We start from the raw sequence: 21775 nt of genomic DNA, 5'->3' as shown, positions 1-21775 counted from the left end.
GTCTAAGACCTTCCAACTGTCATGAACCACACTTAAGAGACCAGATACTCATTCAATGCAATACATGGACCTGACTGAGGCAACACACACTTAGAGTCTAAGAAGCAAATATAATCTCTGCCAACACTCTGAAAATCATGAAAGCTTTGCCTATAATAATTGAGGAAAGAACCAAATAGTGGACACTAAGAAGCACTCTGCAACGATGGGACTTGGTTCTAAGAAATATGGTGATTACAGCATTTTGACATGCTATTGTGAATCAATTATGATGAACTCCTCAAAAAATGTCAGAGATCACCTTTATTCCTACAACTTATTCCTACAGAGGCCCCAAGCTTCTAGGGCTTAGTGGAACACTAGTAACACGTACAAGAAATAGAACAGCCAAGAAATAGAATAGCCCTTTGGGTGTGCTACAGTGACATTACCACAAGCCTCAGCCTCCTGAATATGTTCTTATTGGTATTAACACCCCAAACCTAACCTGTGGGGTTTGAAGAGCAATATATTTGTGTGAACCAATGGGTCACAGCGAGCGCACAACCCATTGTTTTTCACAAAGATTTCTTCACCTAATATGGCCACCATGGAAATGGAAGGCAGGGCTTTGTGCAGAGCTGAGCTTCCATTTCTATGGCGGCCATAACTGGCATGCTGTGAGGTGTAGTAGAATCTATTCAATTGAAAAGGATGCAAAGCAAATATTTACATTTAAAAATCAGCCTGTGAGCATAGCATCTGAAAAAGACATGTGTGAGGAAATGTGTGATAGCAGCAGCCCATTTACAACCAGAATACTTGTCCAAAGTAGCTGACAAGGAACACATGTTCAGTCAACAGAAAGTATCCAGCAAACATTTATTAAAGGGAGGACAGTCCAATCTTTGGTGAAATGCACAGCCTTTCACAGGACAGTACAAATCGAATTTAGGACTGCATTATTCTGTTTATTTCCTTACAGGATTAAGAAACAGCATTTATAAAACCTGAAGATACTCAGGAATGTAAAATGTTAACATGGGGTTTGATTGCAAAGAAATGTTATAATGTTTCCCTGTTTTGTGCAAATGTAAAAGCAATGGGGTAAACACAATAACTGTACAATCCAGAATGAATCCAGCTTTGGGCCTGGAATCAGAGTTATTTTTCTGGCCTCCCCAAACAGGCACAGAGGGGGGCGTTTGATCCAAGGAAATGCTGCCAAAGGTAGTGGTTTCAGATTTATAAATGTCCGAACCCATAGATTCTGGAAACTCACTTGGTCAGTCACTGGCTGGGAAGGACTGACTGACAGCCTGAAAGGAGAGAAAGGAGAATTGGCAACAACAGAAAGGCAAATGGAATATATGTCTTCCCTTTAGGACCCATTTTCGATTATTAACAGTACACTGCGAGAGAGGCCTACCTGGACTTAAAATCCAGGCCTTCTTTAATGGAAAATAAATCAGACAGAACCCATCTCGCTGACTAATACCAACCTGTTCCTCTAGGGGGGAGAATGTAACCAGACCAAGTCTTAAAAGAGGGAATAATACCTGAGACCTGGCAAAGAGCAATTTTAGTGCCAATTTTTAAGAAAGGCAATAGATCTGATCCTGCCAATTACCGTCTGCTATCTATGTTAGATTGCTCTGGTAAATTATTTGCCTCCTTACTGTTACAGAAATTACAATCTTGGACTGAAACGGAAGGGATTCTGGACCGCTTTCAAAGCGGATTCAGATTTGGTTACTCTACCGCTCACAATCTTTTCATCATGAATAGCCTTAGAGATAAAGCCCTACTCCCCAATAATCCGCCACTGTATGCCTTATATATAGATTTTAAGGCAGCGTTTGACATGGTTAATAGAGAGAAGTTATGGAGGAAGCTTAGGGGCCTGGCGTGCCCTGAAGGCTTGCTCCATTATCTGCAACTCTTACATCATAACACCACAGTCCAGCTGAGGCTTGACGGAAGTGGATCTACAACTAGGGTGATAGAGCAAACAAGAGGGGTGAAACAAGGCTGTGTTACCGCACCCATGTTATACAATTTGTTTGTTTCCGATATTCCAGAATGTATCAGAGAGGTGAGTAACTGCCCTCCCAAAGTTGGCTCTCAACACTGCTTAATCCTGGCGTACGCAGATGATGTGGTTATTTTTGACCACACATTTAGTGGCATCCTACGCTCGGCTGAGCGACTTTGGGAGTATGCGGAGGAGAATGAACTCACAATTAATCACACGAAAACAGAGTTGATCCTATATAGTCATGGCAAAGTGAGCCGCCCCAGAATGACTATAAGAGGTCAGGAAATTCAATATACCCATAGCTATAAATACCTGGGAGTTGAATTCGACTCTAAGGGAAATTCCCAATCATGTGTACAAGCCCGCAAAACAAAAGCAGCGCAACTTACCTCTATGATATATCAGTTCTCTCGTAAGAAGAGTGGATATTCCATGTGGGCAGCCCGCCAACTTTACGTCCAGTGCCTGATACCCACGGTAATCTATGGACTGGAAGCCCTAGTTAACCTTAATTTGGATTGGCTACAGAAACTGGAAGGACGTTTTTGGCGAAAGCTGCTGGGATTGCCACCGGGAATACCAATGGCGATACTAAGATTAGAGCTAGGTTTACCCTCTCTAAAAGCTCTGGTCTTGAAGAAAAGAGCGGAGGTCTATATTAAGCTGTATACTAACCCGATTAATCCCCTTTTGATAACCGTGAGAGAAGAAATTGATAGGAATAAGCAGGCCCGTTTTGCGAGAGAAATGAATGCTCTATTTAAGACGATAGAATGGATCCCTCACTGGGAAGACAATTTTATAAATCTAAAGTCCCAAATGGCAGAACGACTTAAAATTTGGGACTGGCAAGACAATTTTAGCCATCTTGCGAGTCTTCACAGCTACGGATTTATAACTCATGTTTTATATACCTTCAGAAGAGCACAAGGATATCTCAACCTTTGCCCCTCGGCTAATTTAAGACGCTTCTTATTACTCCTACGTATCAACCATCTACCAGTCCTAGCGGTGTTGGGCCCTGAACGGGCCATTTCTAAAACAGAGCGTTTTTGCAGGGTATATAAGAATAAAGACTTACTTGAAACTGCAAGACACGTTCTCACACTATGCCCTAGTTTGGGTTTAACTTACATAAAACATTATAGCAGATATGTACACAATCTTGACCATATTAAGTCCAAAGACTTCTGGATAGCATGTATTAACACCTTGAATCCTAGCCTACATTTGGCCTTATATAGAGTATGGTATACAGTTAAGGGAATACTTGAAACTTGAAGGCTAGCTAACTCTCTCAGCATTAATAAATAATAAACGAGCCTTTATATGCAATCACATGAAACTGTACGAAAGTTAACTTCAGGCTATAACCTATGAAATTTCTAATAAGAATGAATATGAACATGATTTTAAACGTTTTTTTTCTTCTTTTAAATGATGAATTGCTGTTTAAAAATTGCTGTTTAATAATTTAAAAATTATTTTGTTGATTTATGTGTAAAGTTTTTGTTTTTAAAAAACTGTATCACATTAAAAATAAAATAAATAAATAAATAAGAAGGTGTCCACCTGATCTGTGAGACTGTGTAACTATATTATTAAGGGCATCTGATTCTAATGGGAGCAATACTCTAAAGAGGAATAGATGAAATGCCATTCCCTCTTATTTGTGAAGGTACTGAGGCGATAGGGGTACACACAATGACTGTACATCCTGAGAAATTAATAAATATTTTAGAGGCGTATATGCTTCTGGATGTATACATTTGATAGGATATGTCCTATGGTGTGTATAATGTGAAATCCTCTGCCACCTTCTCTGGGTAATGATCAAGCACAGAAGAAGTAGTCATGGAGTCCAAAGGATATCTCACTGTGTAAATACCTAGAAAAATAAAGTAATTGAAATAATTTCCTGGCCACGTCACCAAGCATAGTTCTGTTAATGGTGCTGAGCCATTCAAGGCAAAGGGTAAAGGGCTATAAACTACTACCCATTTTCCCACTTTAAAGTGGTCCATTAAAAATGAGAATTGTACACTTTTACATGCTAATGCTTTAGAAGCACAGTTAAAGGGAATCTAGCAAACATACACGTTAAACAGGCATTTTTCTTTTTGTAAGCAATTTACATGTGGGAGTGTTAAGTAGCTTGTCTTTCCAATGGAATTTCTGGATTGCTGTTTTAGATGCTCACATATGTATAGGGCAGGAAGGAGGTGTTTAAGTGAATTCCAAAGAAGTAGAAAGACTTAGATAGGCAGGGATGTTCTGATTTAATTTTGTTTTTAGATAATAAAAGCTTTGTCCTGTATTTTCATTCTTTTAAACAGTTGGTTGATGCCCGCTCAGGATGAACCAAAAATAGATATGGTGACGTGTGTGTTACAAAAGGTAGCATTGTGGTGGACTAGTTTATTGATTATTCTCCATGGGGTCACAATATATCATTTGTTTATATATAAATTGATTAATGTATTTACATTTTTATTAATAAATAGACTCTTTGCAACCCTGTGTGTTTCTTGTCCCAAGAAGTGAGGGAGTCTGTAGGGAATCAATATTGTTAAATTGGGGGTTCCCATTTTCCTTAAAATAACTTTATTCAATAAAAGAAAATGGTGCATGCCTGATTTGGGGTGGCTGGAAAATTCCCCAAAATTAGATGTCACCTTAAAACATCTTATAGATGGGTGCCCTGGAGGTGTCAGGACCGCAGGCACTCAGGCAAGCGATGGCCTAGGAGGATTGGGAGGAGTCAGGAAATGAGATGAAGCAGCACGGATGGAAGGGAAGATGGTCGGCGGCTGCTTGGGCATGCAGGTTGATCCAAACCCAGGCTTGGATTGTAAGCCAGAGTTTGGAGTACCCTGATTGGCTGATACACCCTCAGAGGGGCTCCTTGCCAGAATTGGCCAGAATTGGCCAAATGAGGAGCAGCCTCACTCTTGATTCCATCGACTCTTGACTACAATGGCCAGATTAACTAACACTGATTACCATCTGAACCTTCACCACACTGCTCTCATGCCACCTTCTCCCATCCTCCAAGACAACAGTGCTGTGTCCGATCCATACTACTACTTTCATGACAGGATGGTGGTGAGGAAGATCTTTACCCACATGCCTGAGATCTTTCACTGACATTTTCCCCAACCCCCGACCTGCACAACCTGTCATCCTGCCATTTGTCCTAATGACATTTCCTTTTCCTTCACTTTCTAGATGACTGTCTCCATTTTGGCTTGTCCTGGCTCATCCAAAAACATCCACATGGTTATAAAATTGGCTTCCTGTCTCCCATCAGGTTAAAGGGATCCAACCCAACCATGTATGTGGATTACACCTGTGTGCATAAAAGGATTTACTGAGCATGCTCTCCAATTCATCCCACTTGTAAATGCCAACTGTGCACACCACATGGTGATATTATTTGCTCATTCAACCAACCCATTGGCTGCTGGGTGACACAATACAGTCTTATGATGCCCAGTAAACAAATCTTCTAAGATTTCTTTCATCTGCTTCAAGCATAATTTAAATTCAGTTGTCCATCACAATGTTCAAATGAATCCCTTCCTTGTAAGCACTTTATCCAACAATGTGATCACTTTCCCTGTGGTGATCATGTACATGACGTCCCTTTATCTACATTTCAATGTGCAATCTAACAAAACAACCATGTAAAAAGAAATAGTCCCTTTTTGCTCGAAAGTCACATAATGCCCAATGCCAATTCTTCTCCCATCCTCTGTCTGGAACTTGTATACCATTGATGGGTTGGAAACACCAACTTCTTTATATTGTCACACTTTTTCCATGGGGCACAATTTGCTCACAGCCTCCTCCACCATAGTATCCATGCTCCACAACCATTAATTATCCCTGTTTGCTGCTTTGTCAGATACAGGCCAAGATTTAATTCACACACAATGCAATCAGTTCTTTCTGTAACATTTCTATCTGGGAGTAGCAGTCTTCTCCCTCTCACTTTACCCCAAGGTGTGGCATCCAACATTATAAAGACCTGCCTGCATTCACAGAGTTTATCTCTAACTACCCCAATCCTTCCCAGCGGCTCTTCTTATTCCACCATTCCTCCTAATCATTGCAACCTTTTCCATGCGATTCCTCCTTGCTCAATATTCAAGCATTTGTCCCAGGTGGGAGGGTCATGTCATGTGGCTTCTGTGGTTACATTCAGGAACCGTCTGAAATTAATTCCTAAATCATAATTTCTGCAGAGCCATGATATCTCAACCCTAGATAAAACTCTCTATATATAACATAATGTAACATATGTAGTGTAACATAACATAAAATACAAAAAAATAACATCCTTTAGGGAAGATAAATACTGTCTGAGAGCTGCTTTAATGCCATTGGGCCTCATTACAACCCTAGCATTAAGGGGTTAATGGCGCCGTAAAAGGCTGCGGCGCCGTTAAACCCTTAAAGCCCGATTCAAACTTTAACACCTGCTTTTTGCAGGCGTTAAAGTCCAACCCGCTAAGGGCCCTTGGTGCTAATTACGGCACCGTAATTTACGGTGCCGTAATTAGCGCCTTCCCCATTCCCATTGAGCCCTATGGGCCAAAAATGGGAATGTGTAAGGGGCCATGGTGAATGGGGATTTACCGCCACGCCAACCTTGGAATGGGGCGGTAAATCCGCCATCCACCATGGCGGAATCCGGCATGGACCATGGTGCTAATAGCACCATGGTCCAACGCCAGGGTTGTAATGAGGCCCATTGACTTTTATCTGGTGATCTACACGTGTGTTATATTTGACAGTAACTTAACCATTGTGGGAGCCCCAACAAATCTTCCCTTCTCTTTCAACCATACAGATTTGGAAGACACATATACTTGTTCCCTTGAACAAATGCCCATGGTGTGCCAATAGGAAGTTGTGACTTTAACTGAGGATCAGGCAAGTAAAACTAGAGAAATAACATTTGTCAATGTAGTATTGGCCAGCTGCATCCCAGAATCCAGTGATGACTTGGGACTGGACAGTGGGATTTCAACGTTGATGGAGGCTGCGGCAGTAAGGGCAGCAGAGGAGTGTGCACAATTTTGCTTCTTCGAGTGGGGCATTCAGGACAACCCTGAGGTATGGGGGTGGTGCCAACAGTGCTTTCCTTGACTCCACTGATAGGCTGGGCAGAGTTGTAAGCCTGAGAGGTCTGGCAGACCCAGATGTAAATGACATGGCTGCTGGGTTAGTAGGTAATGATGATGATGGTGATGCCACTAAGGGACAGGACATGTCTGGGGAAGGAGACAGATAATGGGGAGGTGGATAGTCTGCGTGAGTTCAGGAGATGTTTCACACAGGCTGAGTAGGCAGCAAAACCGTACAGAAGAGAACAGAACAACAAAGGTGCCATCAGGAATTTAAGAAATAAATGTCACAGATGAGACAAGCAATGGCTAGTAACACACTGCTGATGCCCCACTTCCTGTATGTACAGAGGGAAAGGATGTGAGGAAATATATCCTCATATGCATGAGGGAAGGGTGTTTAGGTGCCATTCAAATCCCCAGAGTCTGGCATCTGAATGTGGAAGTCCGGCTCTTGAAAGATCTCTTAGGTTTCTCCAAGTGTTGTTGGTTTCATGTTGCTGTTGCAAAAAATCTCCACACACTTGACTGGCACAACTGTTCTCCAGTGTACATCAACCAAACACTGCATGGGACTTGAGGCTGCAGGCCCTTCTTAGATTACTTGAGTGCATGGATGTTTAGGGCACTGTGAATTAGCTGCACATTGGTATTGCGAAATAGAAAGTATATTGTTCCTCCTATTGTAATAAATATATTTAATATTGGCCTACGCCAAGCTGCTCGAAAGTCGCTTGCGGAAGAAATCTGTGTTGCAAGGTCCTGACCTTAAATCCATGTAAGCCGCCATTTTAGGTCAAACCGCCAATTTAAGATTCATTGTGTAAAAGTCACCCTGTGAGCTAAAATGGTGGACGATGTCATTCCAGAATGCAACATGGCCGTCTTGACCTCTCTACATAGCTAATATGTAATTTGCCTGCAGGCCACTTGTTGAGGTCATGAACTGAGACCTTGTCCTTCGTTGACCTATGTGTAGAAGGATTACTCGTACAATGAAAACTAATCCACGAGCACAAGTTGAGACAATGTATTTCAAATACTGAACAAGAACATCTGTTTAACTACATTGCATTAATGTTTAAGAAAGCCTGCATGGAAAACTTTAGAATACACAGTTATTGCATACGCTTGTTGATACATGTATTAAAGACAGACCAGTTATATGTGGTTATTTGAGACTTGGCACGAACCCTAGATCCGTTATGTATTAAAAGGAATATTAACCCGAAGTGGGGCTGGACATCGCACCCACTAAATGTATAAAAAGCGAATGCATTCTAATGTACAGCGTCTCTCACTGAACACACTGAACCACGCTGGAGTTCGTTGTGTTGTACTGAGGGCCGATAGCTATCTGATTTTGCTCTGTTTTTGTAACTGGATTCAGTATAAAATAAAGTACTTTGTATGTTCCTTTGTAACCCATGTTCGGTGTATTTCCTTTGGGGTACTCAGCCTTGATATTCTTTTTCTGTATTCACAGTTGGCGCCCGAATAGGGACCCTCAAGATTGATGCCGGATTGTTGAAGGTTGACGCACGCTATCGGACCGGGATCGGACTGTGTGACATAAGGGGCCCCCTGAATGAGATGCGACACCTCAACAGCGCTGCACGACCCGATCCTTGGATCCACTTATCGAGGCGGGCAGATTTGCCGAAATCACCATACACGAGCTAAGATTAGTTAGGTAAGATTCTTAGAAGTACCGATCGGTCCTCCTTATGTTTGGTCAGGTGAGTCGTGACCCGATTCTTAATTTAACCCTGACAATTTGAATTTTGTCGCATTGTATCTGCAGACACAATTATTGACCAGGTAACACCAAGAATTTGAGATATGCCTGGGAAATTGTCTACCTGCTTTAGGGCATTATTCCGCAGTGATAGACAATCTTTGGAATTTAGCCGTCTCGCACCACAGGAGGGGTCGCCAGCATGTACTATGTACTGTAAGTATGGCATTGGAAGTATAGTATTTAATGATATTTGGCACAGACAAACCAGACATGCCTCCGAACTTCAGTGGCCAATCAATGGTAGTTTGAGATCCCTCGTATTGAATATTTGGATTCAGTCTTGTTAAAGAAAAAGGCTAGACCTGCAGCATTTGATGTTTTGCAGAATTGGAAGAAAGAAGCGTTGCAACAACTTAAAGGTAGAGAGAAACATGCACGTCAACATAAAACGAACGCTGAAAAAGCATTGTTATATGATCAAAACAAACAGTCTGAGGCGACTAAAAAATATGGATAGGGCTTTCTCACTTGGAATTCAGAAAATCTATCCTTCTAAAAATCTTCATATTTCTGATGAGTTTATTGGCAAAATATTAAATGAATGAAGGCCTGGTGCCTCTGCGCCATCTCCGTGTGTTCCTCTTCCCACTGCTGTACCTCTTCCTGCTGTTATTCCCGCTCTTCCTGCTCAACCTGTTGTTCCTATTCCTCCGGTTTTTGTCCCTCCACCTGCTCCTCCGCCTCTTTTTATCGCACCAGTTATAGTACCTCCATCAAATTTGCCTGCTCCCTCTCTTCCAAGTGGTCCTGAGCTGCTTGTAATCGATCGAGGTACAGGAACAAAAGTTGTCACTCGCAATACTGTACCGCCAGAGAAGAAACGTGAGTTAATTGCATGGGCTAAGCATTGTATGGAGAAGAATGATCAAGCTAGCGTTTTTGCCACACTTTGTAATACGGATAATTTTCCTGAGAAAAATGTTTTTTATTGAAGGTTTAGGGATTCAGTTGTGTATAATGTGGGGAAGATTAAATAATGCGGATGTTCCGCAAGGGTTAAGGGATCTAAATACTCTAGCACTTTCTAGAGACACTGTGGAGAAGGTAAATGAGCATGTCGAGAGGTTATTTGGATATAGAAAGGAGTTAGAAAAGTTACAGAATGAGGATGATGAAGAGGAGAATATGTATGTACAGAAACGGTTCCTTACGTGTCATAAACCGATATCGGAGGAAATGCGAATTTGTAAGAAAGACGCATTTAGATGGATTTCAGACATAACGATAACTCCAGCTGAGGTATATGACACATGTAGTCAATATACATTAGAAATGCAGAGGAAAGTGTTTCAGGTAATGGTAGAATACCTGCAGGATGAATGTGTAAAAAGGAAGATTAGTTGTCCCACAGAGTTATTGAGCATTTATAAGAGAGCTTTTTTTTTCACTTGACACTTCTTCGACTGCTTTAGCGCTCGACTTGGCTCTGTTGCTTAGTAAGCGTTCGGAGTCACCTATTTCTCAGTTGCCTATGAGAGAGGTTCCTCCGACATTTGTCCCGAAGGTTGAGGTTGCGGCCGATGCTGTAAATAATATAGTCGCTGTGAACATTCCTGCACATTATGTATCACAGTTTGTTCACGTCCCGTTCTCAAGACAGGAAGTGAATACTATTAGGCAATCTATCCCCGATATTAGGCAAAATCCAACGATGGAATCCGTTTTGCAGTCACCTTAGGTGACATTGATTTGTTGTTTCCTGTACTCCTGCCCGTAGATTTATGGAAACAAGTTAGACCTATTGACGATGTACCCGGGTCGGGAAATACATGGGCGAATATAACCAGACTCGATGGGGAAAGGGCAGCTGGCGAAAGACCGCAACAGGTGATATTAACTCTGCCTGATAGAATCATTGCTAAATTAAAAACCATAATTCCCGAAAAGAGAATTATTTGGGACAAGCTTACGGCCTGTGTCCAAGGAAAGTCTGAAGGTGCTACCAAGTTCTTTAATCGGTTCGAACAGGTATTTTCGGATTTCAGTGGACAAGACGTAGGCACAGAGTCTGGGAAAAGATTATTTGTGGACAAATTTGTACGTGGATTACTGCCTGACATCCAGTCACAGATTATGTCTTCTGAGAGCGCTTGGCAGGTGAAATCACAATCAGAAGTACTGCACATGGCTCAGTACTATGAGAACCGTGTCAATAATGAAAAAGATAGGATTGAAAAACGGAAAGGCGATTTAAAAACTAAAGTGCTATTGCAGCAAATTGTTAGGGGTCCCAGAGGGCGTAGTTCTCAGGTTAGAGGTCAGTATGTCCCTCAGGGGAATGTGCCCTTGGGTCCTCTGAATATTAACCAGTGTGCTTATTGTCGTCGAGAGGGTCATTGGCGAGCACAATGCCCCGTCCTTCAACACAGGTCGAATAATACATTTGGCAATATGGGTAGGCGATTCAGAGGTCGCCCGGGCGTAGGAGGCCCTGGTAGAGGTCAGTTTAGACAGGACCCTCAGCAACCTTTTTCGCAGGACAATCAGACTCCGAATGCGGACACTAGGAATATATTTGATCATCCTTCCGCTGCATATTTATCTGAAGAGCTTCCTTTTGATGATATTCTGTTTCGTTAGGATTGCTCAAAGCAGGGTTTGGAACCTACACCTATTCCCATCAATCAGAAAGGTCCCTACGTTGAAATGGTGGTGGGAAATAGGAAACATCAGTTTTTGATAAACACTGGAGCACAGAAGTGTTCCATTGATCATTCGTGGGTTCCAAACATTCCACTGTCAGGGCAAACCAATGTTTCTGTAGGGTTTTCCGGTACACCAGTTGTTTGTCCGGTTTCTATGCTGGTACCTATTTCTTCGGGTCCCTTTACGGACCAGTGTCCATTTCTGTTGACTTCGGATTGCGGAGAGAACTTGCTGGGGTTGAATTTGTTAAAAGAATTAAATGCAGTGATTTACTGTTCTTCTGATGGAGTGCGCTTGACGATTTCACCACAGCAATTTTCTGCCTCACAATTTTTGACTAGACCTTTGCCTCCAGAATTCATTGATGTACCAGAGAGCTTGTGGGCTCTCGACGACAATGATGTCAGTGTTTTACAAATTGAGCCTGTTAAGATAGTTTTGAAACCTGGAATTGAGCTGCCACGCATTCCCCAGTGTAAGATTTCGGTTGAGGGCGAGCGCGCTTTGAAATGTATTGTTTCTGATTTTGTGCATCGCGGTGTGATTGAAGAAATTTCAGGAAGTTTGTGTAATAGTCCGATTTTACACGTGTACAAGAAAGGCGATAATGTAATTCCATTCCGTTTTATAATTGATTTACGTGCTCTTAATAAAGTTGTGGCACCACAATTTCCAAGTGTGCCTGATGTAATGACAATCCTAACCATGATTCCAGCTACAGTTACTTACTTTAGTGTTGTGGACTTAAAGAATGCATTCTTTAGTATTCCTACACACAAGGATAGTAGATATTTGTTCGCGTTCACCTTAGGGGGACGCTTGTTTACATTTACTCGTGCACCTCAAGGGTACACAGAGAGTCCTAGTATTTATAGTAGGGCTTTGAAAGAACAACTTGATACCCTTGAATTGTCCTCTACCTGTACTTTGCTTCAGTACGTTGACGATTTGCTTCTAGCTGCTGACTCTGAGAGGGCCTGTAAGAAGGGCACTGTGTTATTACTTATTCATCTAGCTAAGCATGGTCACAAAGCTTTGCTTAAAAAATGTCAATATTGTTGTCAGGAGGTCGCTTATTTAGGCTATCTCCTGTCAAAGGAGGGAAGGAGATTGACACCTGAAAGAATAAAACACATTTCTGGCATGTCAGTCCCAAATACACAGAAGGAAGTTAGGGCTTTGTTAGGTATGGCTTCTTATTGTAGGTTGTGGATCCCGAATTTCTCACTAGTGATCAAACCGATGGTGGCTTTGACAAAGAAGGGCATTTCTTCGCCATTGCCATGGAACGCGGTACACCAGCAGTCGTTTGACTTGCTTAAGACGGCATTATGCTCTGCACCAGTTTTGGGCACACCAAACTATGAAAAGGCCTTTGTGCTGTTTGTGCATGAATATGATGGATGTGCGTTGGCTGTATTAACGCAGGAACATGGAGGGAAGAATAAGCCGTGCGGTTACTATTCTTCCGCCCTTGATCCTGTAGCATGCGCTTTGCCAAGATGTTTGCGCGCTGTCGCTGCTGCCGTGTCTGTAAAACAGAGTGAGGGAATGGTCCTAAACCATGATCTAACCCTGATGGTGCCTCACTCTGTAGATGTTCTATTGAACCGAACTCAAACGCAACACCTCACTTCTGCACGGTTGACAAGATATGAATTGATCTTGTTTGCTCCTCACATTCAAATTAAGAGGTGTTGTGTCCTTAATCCGGCTGAACTCCTACCTTTTCCGCAAGATACTACTTGCGGTGATGAAGAGTCACATGATTATTTGTATACGACCGAACAAGAAACAAAGGGTAGAATTGATTTGAAAGATGCTCCTTTGGATAATCCGCAAGGAGAGCTGTTTTGTGACGGCTCCTGCTTTAAACTTCCGGATGGTACATCCACAGCCGTTTATGCAATCACTACATTGAGCACGGTTGTGGAAACTAAGAGAATTACGCATAATTCTGCGCAGGCCGCAGAGATTATAGCATTGACCCGAGCTTGTGAACTTTCCGAACGGCTTGCAGTAAGTATATATACTGATAGTCAGTATGCGTTTGGGGTGGTTCACAACTTTGGGAGACTTTGGTCAGAAAGAGTGTTCCTAACTTCGCATGGCACCAAGATTGAACATGGCTCGCTAATAGTGCAACTACTCTCAGCGCTTGCGCTCCCTACTCAGTTAGCAGTTATGAAATGTGCAGCACATCAAAAGATTGTAGATGATATTGGAAAAGGGAATGCTTTCACTGATCAGATAGCTAGACAAACTGCCATTGATCTTTTCACGGAGATATATGTTTCAAGGGAGACTATAGATCATCAAGAACAAGCTCGCTAAGACGTGTGCCGGCACCAAACTAAAATGGCCAGACGCCTTACAGATCGTGTTACTAGCCATGCGTACAACCCCTCAAACTAAGACTGGGCTCCCCCCATTTGAGGTGGTAATGGGGAGACCTGCCAATATCTGGAATCTTCCAAAATGTTGAACTTTAAAGAATGTTGAAAATGTACTGCTTTCAGATTATTGTAGCCAATTGACTAAAAACCTGGATTTGATTTATCACCAGGTACGAGAAGCTTTACCTGTACGATACGATACGAGGGCCCGGGCTACGGCATATGGCCTGGGAGTTGGGTGCTTGTCAAATCATTTGAGCACACCTCCTGCCGTGCGCCTCGCTGGCGTGGGCCATTCCAGGTCCTGTTGGTCACCCAGACAGCGGTGCGGGTAGCTGGACGAAAGAACTGGATCCACGCGTCACACATCAAGAAACATCCTCGCCCTGTGCCACACGCTACAGAAGAAACAGAACCCCTCGCTGATTCTGCAACCAATGATCCCAAAGCAGTAAGCAGCACTGAGAGTGTGTCAGAGAATATCTCTGAGCCCGGGAGGCTTGGGGAAGCTCCTATTTTGTCTCCACACTCTCCACAAATTTTGCTCCCGGAAACAGCTGTTTCAGATTCAGCCTCTTCACTTGCCTCCGACACGTTGCTTCCAGGAAGATAGATTTACGGCACGGTTCAGCTGTGCATTCAGAGATGGAAAAGATACATCGAGGGCTTGCTTTTGCCCAAATTTCAGAAAAAAAGGATTCTGTTGGCTAGGGTTGTGGAAGGACTAAGAAATCGCGCGACCGGGGGGTCGCCAGCAACGAACATTGGGGTTTCCATCCGAAGACTACAATGCCTGCTACCGCCACCGCTCGTATTGGATTTATAAATAAGGGGGTGACCAACCGGGACAATGGACAAAATGCCTGGGCCCCGGACACGTATTGCTGTATTCTTATAATGATATTTGTTTTTTTAATAGTCGCTGCCTTAGGATTATGGTACCTCGAGGAAACTCACTCTTTAGAACATTTGTTGCCTACTGAAAGTGCACCCATTGTTCCTACTCCCTTTGTACATGTGCACACTTTATCCCCTCAAGATTTTCAGCACAGACAAAGGTACCACAATAACACTGTACTACTTATCATGAATGCTACTCATGCCATTTTTAATAAACCCAATTGTTGGGTCTGCTCACATTTACCACAACACGGGGATAAGGGGCTAGGTTGGTATATTCATCCTTTACCGTTGACAACTGCCTGCTATGCTTCTCTTAGAGCACTGTTCTTTGGCCGATGGAATGATAGCATCTCAGGGAACTTTGATGGCACCAATTTGAATAGTTTTGAGAAACGTGTTTTGACTCCCCTGGGATGCTCGCTTTTTGCAAATAAGAGTAAACCGAATGTTGCTTCTATTAGGCCTTCTGACAAACTGTCTCGTCCTTTTCAATCTTTAATTTCCTTTAAACTGGCTCCGATAGTCAATAAGGATGCCATACCTCCTTCTTACACTGGTAACCATAGCCCCGATTCAGTTTCTTTTTGCATACAGAGGAATGGAACTCAGTCAATGGGAACATTTTTAGGTTGTGCCAACGTTGCAAATTTGACTGGGGAGAACAGACCTTTGTATATAGGCGAACGTATCTACTTTGTCTGCAGTAATGTAGCATTCCCGTGGTTGCCCAGGGAATGGCAGGGAACCTGTTACTTAGGGATCCTGTTACCTGGGGTGTTTATAGCTAGTACAAAAGAAGTTTCGAAGGCTCGTCCACGGTGGGATGGGAATGGCGACACCCCAGCACAAGTCTTGGGAGATATATCTAAATCAGTTGTGCCATTTTGGGTGCAGATAGCAAATTCAGAAGATATCAGAAAACTAGCGAGATACTGGAGAGAACCATCAACCGGAGCACGGACATACTATATAATATGATGTTAGAACAAAAGGCGATAAGATTAGTAGCACTTCAAAATTGAATGGCATTAGATGTCATTCTGGCTGAGCGTGGTGGAGTATGCAAATTAGTGGGGTCCGCTTGCTGTGTTTTCGTACCAGATTCCTCCCCAACTATCTTTAAGGCAATACAGAATCTGCACGTCCTTAGTTCCGAAGTGCATGTTCCCGAGGGAAACTGGGATCTGAGCGCTTGGTTCTGGGACTTCTTGCGATCTTGCGGTTGGAAGGTGCTTTCGGTCTTATTGATTATTTTGGGAATACTGTTGTTTTTTTGTTGCTGTATTCAGTGTCTGCCTGGTATGTGTTCGATACTAGGGGGATGTTGCGCACAAGCTTAAGGTTCGATAGGACATAAAGTGTATGCCCCAGATAAGACTTCCAAAGAATACTTATTGAAGGATATTTTAGCAAAAGACCTAATGGCAATAGATATTTCTGATAGTGATTCAGGGTGCATGGACAATGATGCATGGAGTCATTTGCAAGGAGATTCAAAGTAGTTTTTAGCACTTGGCATAGGCCAAAAGGAGGGTTTGTCGAAATAGAAAGGATATCGTGCCTCCTATTGTAATAAATATATTTAGTATTGGCCTACGCCAAGCTGCTCGAAAGTCGCTCGCGGAAGAAATCTGTGTTGCAAGGTCCTGACCTTAAATCCATGTAAGCTGTAATTTTAGGTCAAACCGCCATTTTAGGATTTGCTGTGTAAAAGTCACCCTATGAGCTAAAATGGTGGACGATGCCATTCCAGAATACAACATGGCCGTCTTGACCTCTGTACATAGCTAATATGTAATTTGCCTGCAGGCCACTTGTTGAGGTCACAAACTGAGACCTTGTCCTTCGATGACCTATGTGTAGAAGGATTACTCGTATAATGAAAACTAATCCACGAGCACAAGTTGAGACAATGTATTTCAAATACTGAACAAGAACATCTGTTTAACTACATTGCATTAATGTTTAAGAAAGCCTGCATGGAAAACTTTAGAATACACAGTTATTGCATACGCTTGTTGATACATGTATTAAAGACAGACCAGTTATATGTGGTTATTTGAGACTTGGCACGAACCCTAGATCCGTTATGTATTAAAAGGAATATTAACCCGAAGTGGGGCTGGACATCGCACCCACTAAATGTATAAAAAGCGAATGCATTCTAATGTACAGCGTCTCTCACTGAACACACTGAACCACGCTGGAGTTCGTTGTGTTGTACTGAGGGCCGATAGCTATCTGATTTTGCTCTGTTTTTGTAACTGGATTCAGTATAAAATAAAGTACTTTGTATGTTCCTTTGTAACCCGTGTTCGGTGTATTTCCTTTGAGGTACTCAGCCTCGATATTCTTTTTCTGTTTTCACACTGGTTGATGGTTTGTGGTTGTTGCCCTACGTTAACCAGCTGCACCTGCAGCATACGTTTTGAAGTAGGTTGACATTCTAATGCTTTCTAATAATTTCTAATGATTGGGGGAATTAGTCCATAGGTGGGGTGGCTCACTCTTTCAAATGCTTCTTTGTGATATGTGACTGTTGGGATTGTTGAGCAGGCCCCACAATTCCAGCCAGGCCTAGAGGTATTGAACACAGTCCAAACAAGACTCAATGAGGGAGTAGACAAAATGCACGGCAAACCCCAGCTTTTTTCACATAAAGACAAAACTGGGACAGCATACAAGCATTAAATTCTCGCTGCTCTCAACACGTTAATTAAAAACAATTTCTCAAGTAATAAAAACACGTCATCAATGACTTCACAACATGATATCAGTTCACAAACCTGATGGGGATTGGGGATAGGATAGTGAATTTGGCTACATATAGGTTTTATAGCGGTTAAACATTTCATTGGGTTGCAAGTATCTGATGGCTCTACCTGGAACCACCCCTATATTGATAAACATGACAATACATCATCTCTACTAGTAGTTGGTTGGCATACTATTTCATGGGTTCTGTAACACCAAGCATTTTGATAGGTTGGCTCCTTACTGACCAACCTTGGACACCACACAGGTTTTCAAGATATGAGCCAGACCTAGAGTGGGGGAGAGAGGCCCATGGACTGCTCTTCTTCCAATTAAAAGTTTCCATCCCTCATTCTCAGGCCATAAAACCGGGCAATCCCTTTGTATTTGGCCTTGTGTGGTGATTTGTGGCTATGTGTGACTTAGAGAGTATTGCAGGTGCCAGATCTGTGTTCACATCTAATGAATGGCCAGTGTTTTCCATGCTTCGGTCACGTGCCAAGAGACCGTGTAGGAATTTGAAATACCTTCTATTTATTAAGGTTTTAGCTAATATTAATGTGTGTGTCATGTTTTCTCTTACCGCTAGGGACAATCTTGGGTTATTCCTCATGGAGTCTTTTGGTTTGCTGTTATACTGCACTGGCTATCAAAGGCTGTTTGTACCTTTCTGAAACCTTAATTAATCTAGGAGTATGCTGAATACATCTTGGTATCCGTTGTCTCATGTTTTTGTTTTGCTGTTCCCATCCTCCCTTATTTCCTCTAACCTTTGTACTTATTGCCAGCTACTGTCTGAGCTCTGCATGGCTACGTCTTTTTGTAGATTCAGCATTTTGAACTTTTTGAGGAAGCCTTGATGCCTTTGCTATTTCTGAGACATGTTGTGGCTTCCATCTTTAAGAAGATAGCTGCCCAATTACACTCTCGTTTCCATGTTCGCGAGCTATATTTGCATGTCATTCATGTTGCATTTACCTTATACATTGGCCTTGTTATTGGTCTTCATGTCTTATGGACGCTGCGTTAGTATTCTTCATGTCTAAATGCATATATTGCCTGTTGTACGCGTTCTTCATGTGGAGTGCATGTTTGCTTTGTGTCTAATGCATGCACGTTTACTGTTTCAATGTTAGTTTGAATGCTGCGGACATCTTCTGCTCATATTGTCCCCAAGCCCTGCTGTAGCAGTGGGGGATAAGGGAGGACTGGCTGTCACAGGGAGTAACGTCGCTCACCTTTGTGGTATTGGTATGGATGACATATTTATCTGCCTCAGGATATTCCTGATATCATGAGCGTAATGACATGCAGTGTGTTTCACGAGGATAGAGGACAAGGGAGTTGAGGGGGAGAATAATGCAACTGTTCCCTTATATATCTCTGTTTCTATCTGCGTGATCAGCTAGTTGCCTCATTTCTACCTGAGATGTCCATTATTCTCTTGACATTCTGTTTTCTGCTGCATTTTGCTGACATAAAATTTATTTTAGAATTAATCTTGTTTACTGCTCTTTCCTGGTGTGATCATTTCAATAATTATGTTTGCGTCAATCTCCAAATTTTTTGTGTTTTTTATTGCGGGTGTTCATTTGGTTAACATGCTGTGATTGCAGTTTGGGATGTTCCTAAGTGTATGATATGGCATTTAATGTTTGCAATTTGAATGGCCAGCTGTATTTCTTACTTGGCTGCCATGGTAGTGATGATGAAGGCAGCCGTCATAGGACTCTGTATCTGTAGGTGTTTTGGTGACTACTGCCTCATTGCACGCAGATTTCTGAGTTCCTCACATATAGGGTTTAGACACTGACAAGCACTCAGCGATTCGATAGCCCCACATCGTGGCAAGTAAGGTTGTGCCAGGTGAAGTCCAATGTATACACGAGATGCCGGAATGCGACCATTGGTGAAGCAGTGAGAGTTGCCCGTTTTTGCCCTGTAAACCCTTTCATGGACACCGCCTTGCTCCAATCAACCCTCATCCCGCCACTCTTACCTCATCTCTCTCCAACTCCACTCGCCCTGCCCCTCGTTCAATCTTGGCACCCTGACGGACATACTTGGTTGGCAAGAAGTCAAAGTTACAAATAAAGAAACATTAAGTCAGTGATTGAATATTGTGTGTTCACACTGCATGTGAAAGCAGAAAAGGCTCGCAATCACGAGTGGTGAACTGATGCATAACCCTTACCAGAGCTTTGTGATGCTTTGCCAATGCAGCATCAGCACACATTTTCCAGGGCCTTTTGTAATCCAGCTGCAGCAGAACCATTTGCATTCTGCGTTCTGGGGCGTGAGAGCTGAAATAAGTAGTTGCTTGATAGCCTTGATGCCTGCTGTCGCTCATGATCGCCCGTGCTAGGATGGTGATTGCCGGTGCCATTACCTCTCCAAGATATCTGGGCTGAAAAAGAGGCAGCACAATGACAGAACATACTATTAGTTCATCTGCGTTATATCTAAAATATCAGGGTCGAAAATAACATATTTTGCAAATACACAAGCTTTCTCAGCGGGAACCTATTTGCAAGAATATCTTTAAAACCTTGGAGTGAGCCCCACAGGGCTTGGCCCGGGCCACACAGAGATCATCAGGCTGGGCCTGCGTGAACTGATTCTGTGCATAGATTTGGTCTGCTTGGCTGCCGGCCACTATTGATCTTCATAAAACAGAAGAAAAAAAACAATGTTAAAAATGGCTATAAAACGAATGCGGTGCTTTGCCAGATGTTAATTGTTGGAACACTTGTCAGGGGATTTATGTTTCTTTCCTTTTTTAATTGCACTTTGAGTTTGACTTGGGGCCTGTGACTCTAATAGCCAATCAAAGAAACTCGCTGTCTAGACATGCATTACTACTTGAAGACATTAGGAGCTATGTTACGGCGGGATTGATGTCCTGGCTCCAAATATGGAGTCATTCCCAAGTGAACGTGGTCGTGAAACTGACAAATGCATGAATCAGACTATCCCACGGCGCACTCCACTGGCGCTCGGGAGACACGTTCATGGCCAAAGCCCACGAGCAGAGAAACACCGCAATGCCATCAGGTACTTTTCCCACAAAGGTTGAATACGTAGTAGTATGCAATTAAGTTCCAAGAGAACTGTAAAACAATACAATTCCTGCAGTTCTACCGACAAGCAAGCATGGTGCTTCCCAATGTGGTGAGCTGTGAGGAAGTTCAAGTGTGTATTGTTTAATAAAAAATAAAAAAAAACATATGGGGCTATCCAACACCATACTTACAAACATTCTGTGACCAAAAAGATGTAGGATTTTTCAAGTTTCAGAAACAATATTTCCCATAACAATGACATCACAGGTAAATACCAAACATACATTGTTGGCACCATTCAAGCATTCTAAAATACACAAACCATCAAACAGCACAACATGGAAAGATGTTGAAATGTTAAAAATGTATAATTCTGAATAGTAACTTAAAACCAAATTAAATTACCTAACTTCACAGAAGGTAATCACACAGAGCTGTTAGTCAACGTTTGTCACTGCTCCGTAGCAGCAGCCAAAGCAGTACATATGTATTGCAAGTTGAGCACTGAATGACATGGTGACTGATATTCCCCTCAGTCTGATAGGCAGATGCTGTGTGATGGTGTTACACTCTGCCATTTGCCTTCACTGGTGGTTCACCTAAGGGTCCCCCCCCCAATCAAAGTAATCAACTACCAGTCCACTGTATAGACAGTCTAATGTGTTGCATGCTTTGTCCTGGAGCCTGCTTTAGAGTCACATAAATTACTTTCCACTATAAAAAGCAGTAGGATCTGCACTGAAATCTGTAGGCGGTAGGACAGCTTAAAAAGCAGTAGCCTACTGCCTAAATCTGTATGGTTGGCAAATATGGAAATATAAGTAATTAGAGCTAGGGGGTCCTCTTTTTTAGGGGGCTGTGTGGCTGAGGACCAAATACAGGCATATACAACAAGAAATGCCACTGAACAGCTACCCACCTACACACGCACTAGGTGTGTCTAGTTGCAAACGGTGCTACCAATCATGTCAATCAATTGATCAAGACAGGAACAATAGAGATGAACATTTTTTTAAATCAATGAGTATAAAATCACTCGGAACAATTTCCATATAAAAAAGACA

The 21775-nt window shown here is 42.5% G+C and overlaps 1 protein-coding gene across 1 annotated transcript in view; it reads right to left on the bottom strand.

Moving 5' to 3' along the window:
- The window catches only part of LOC138559733 (vitellogenin-like), a 1213840-nt gene that overhangs the window by 252430 nt on the left and 939635 nt on the right, over positions 1-21775 (bottom strand). Inside the window, exons 26-27 of the mRNA XM_069642739.1 lie at positions 19844-20056; positions 19649-19711 (exon numbers count right to left, since the gene is read on the bottom strand). Coding sequence (XP_069498840.1) covers positions 19649-19711; positions 19844-20056 — 276 coding nt within the window. The remainder of the gene's footprint in view (positions 1-19648; positions 19712-19843; positions 20057-21775) is intronic.

The sequence above is a fragment of the Ambystoma mexicanum genome, chromosome 1q, assembly GCF_040938575.1.
Source record: "Ambystoma mexicanum isolate Mex_15411 chromosome 1q, UKY_AmexF1_1, whole genome shotgun sequence".
Classification (NCBI taxonomy): domain Eukaryota; kingdom Metazoa; phylum Chordata; class Amphibia; order Caudata; family Ambystomatidae; genus Ambystoma; species Ambystoma mexicanum.
Note: the sequence above shows the minus strand (reverse complement) of the source record. Positions and strands in the feature narration are given on the sequence as shown.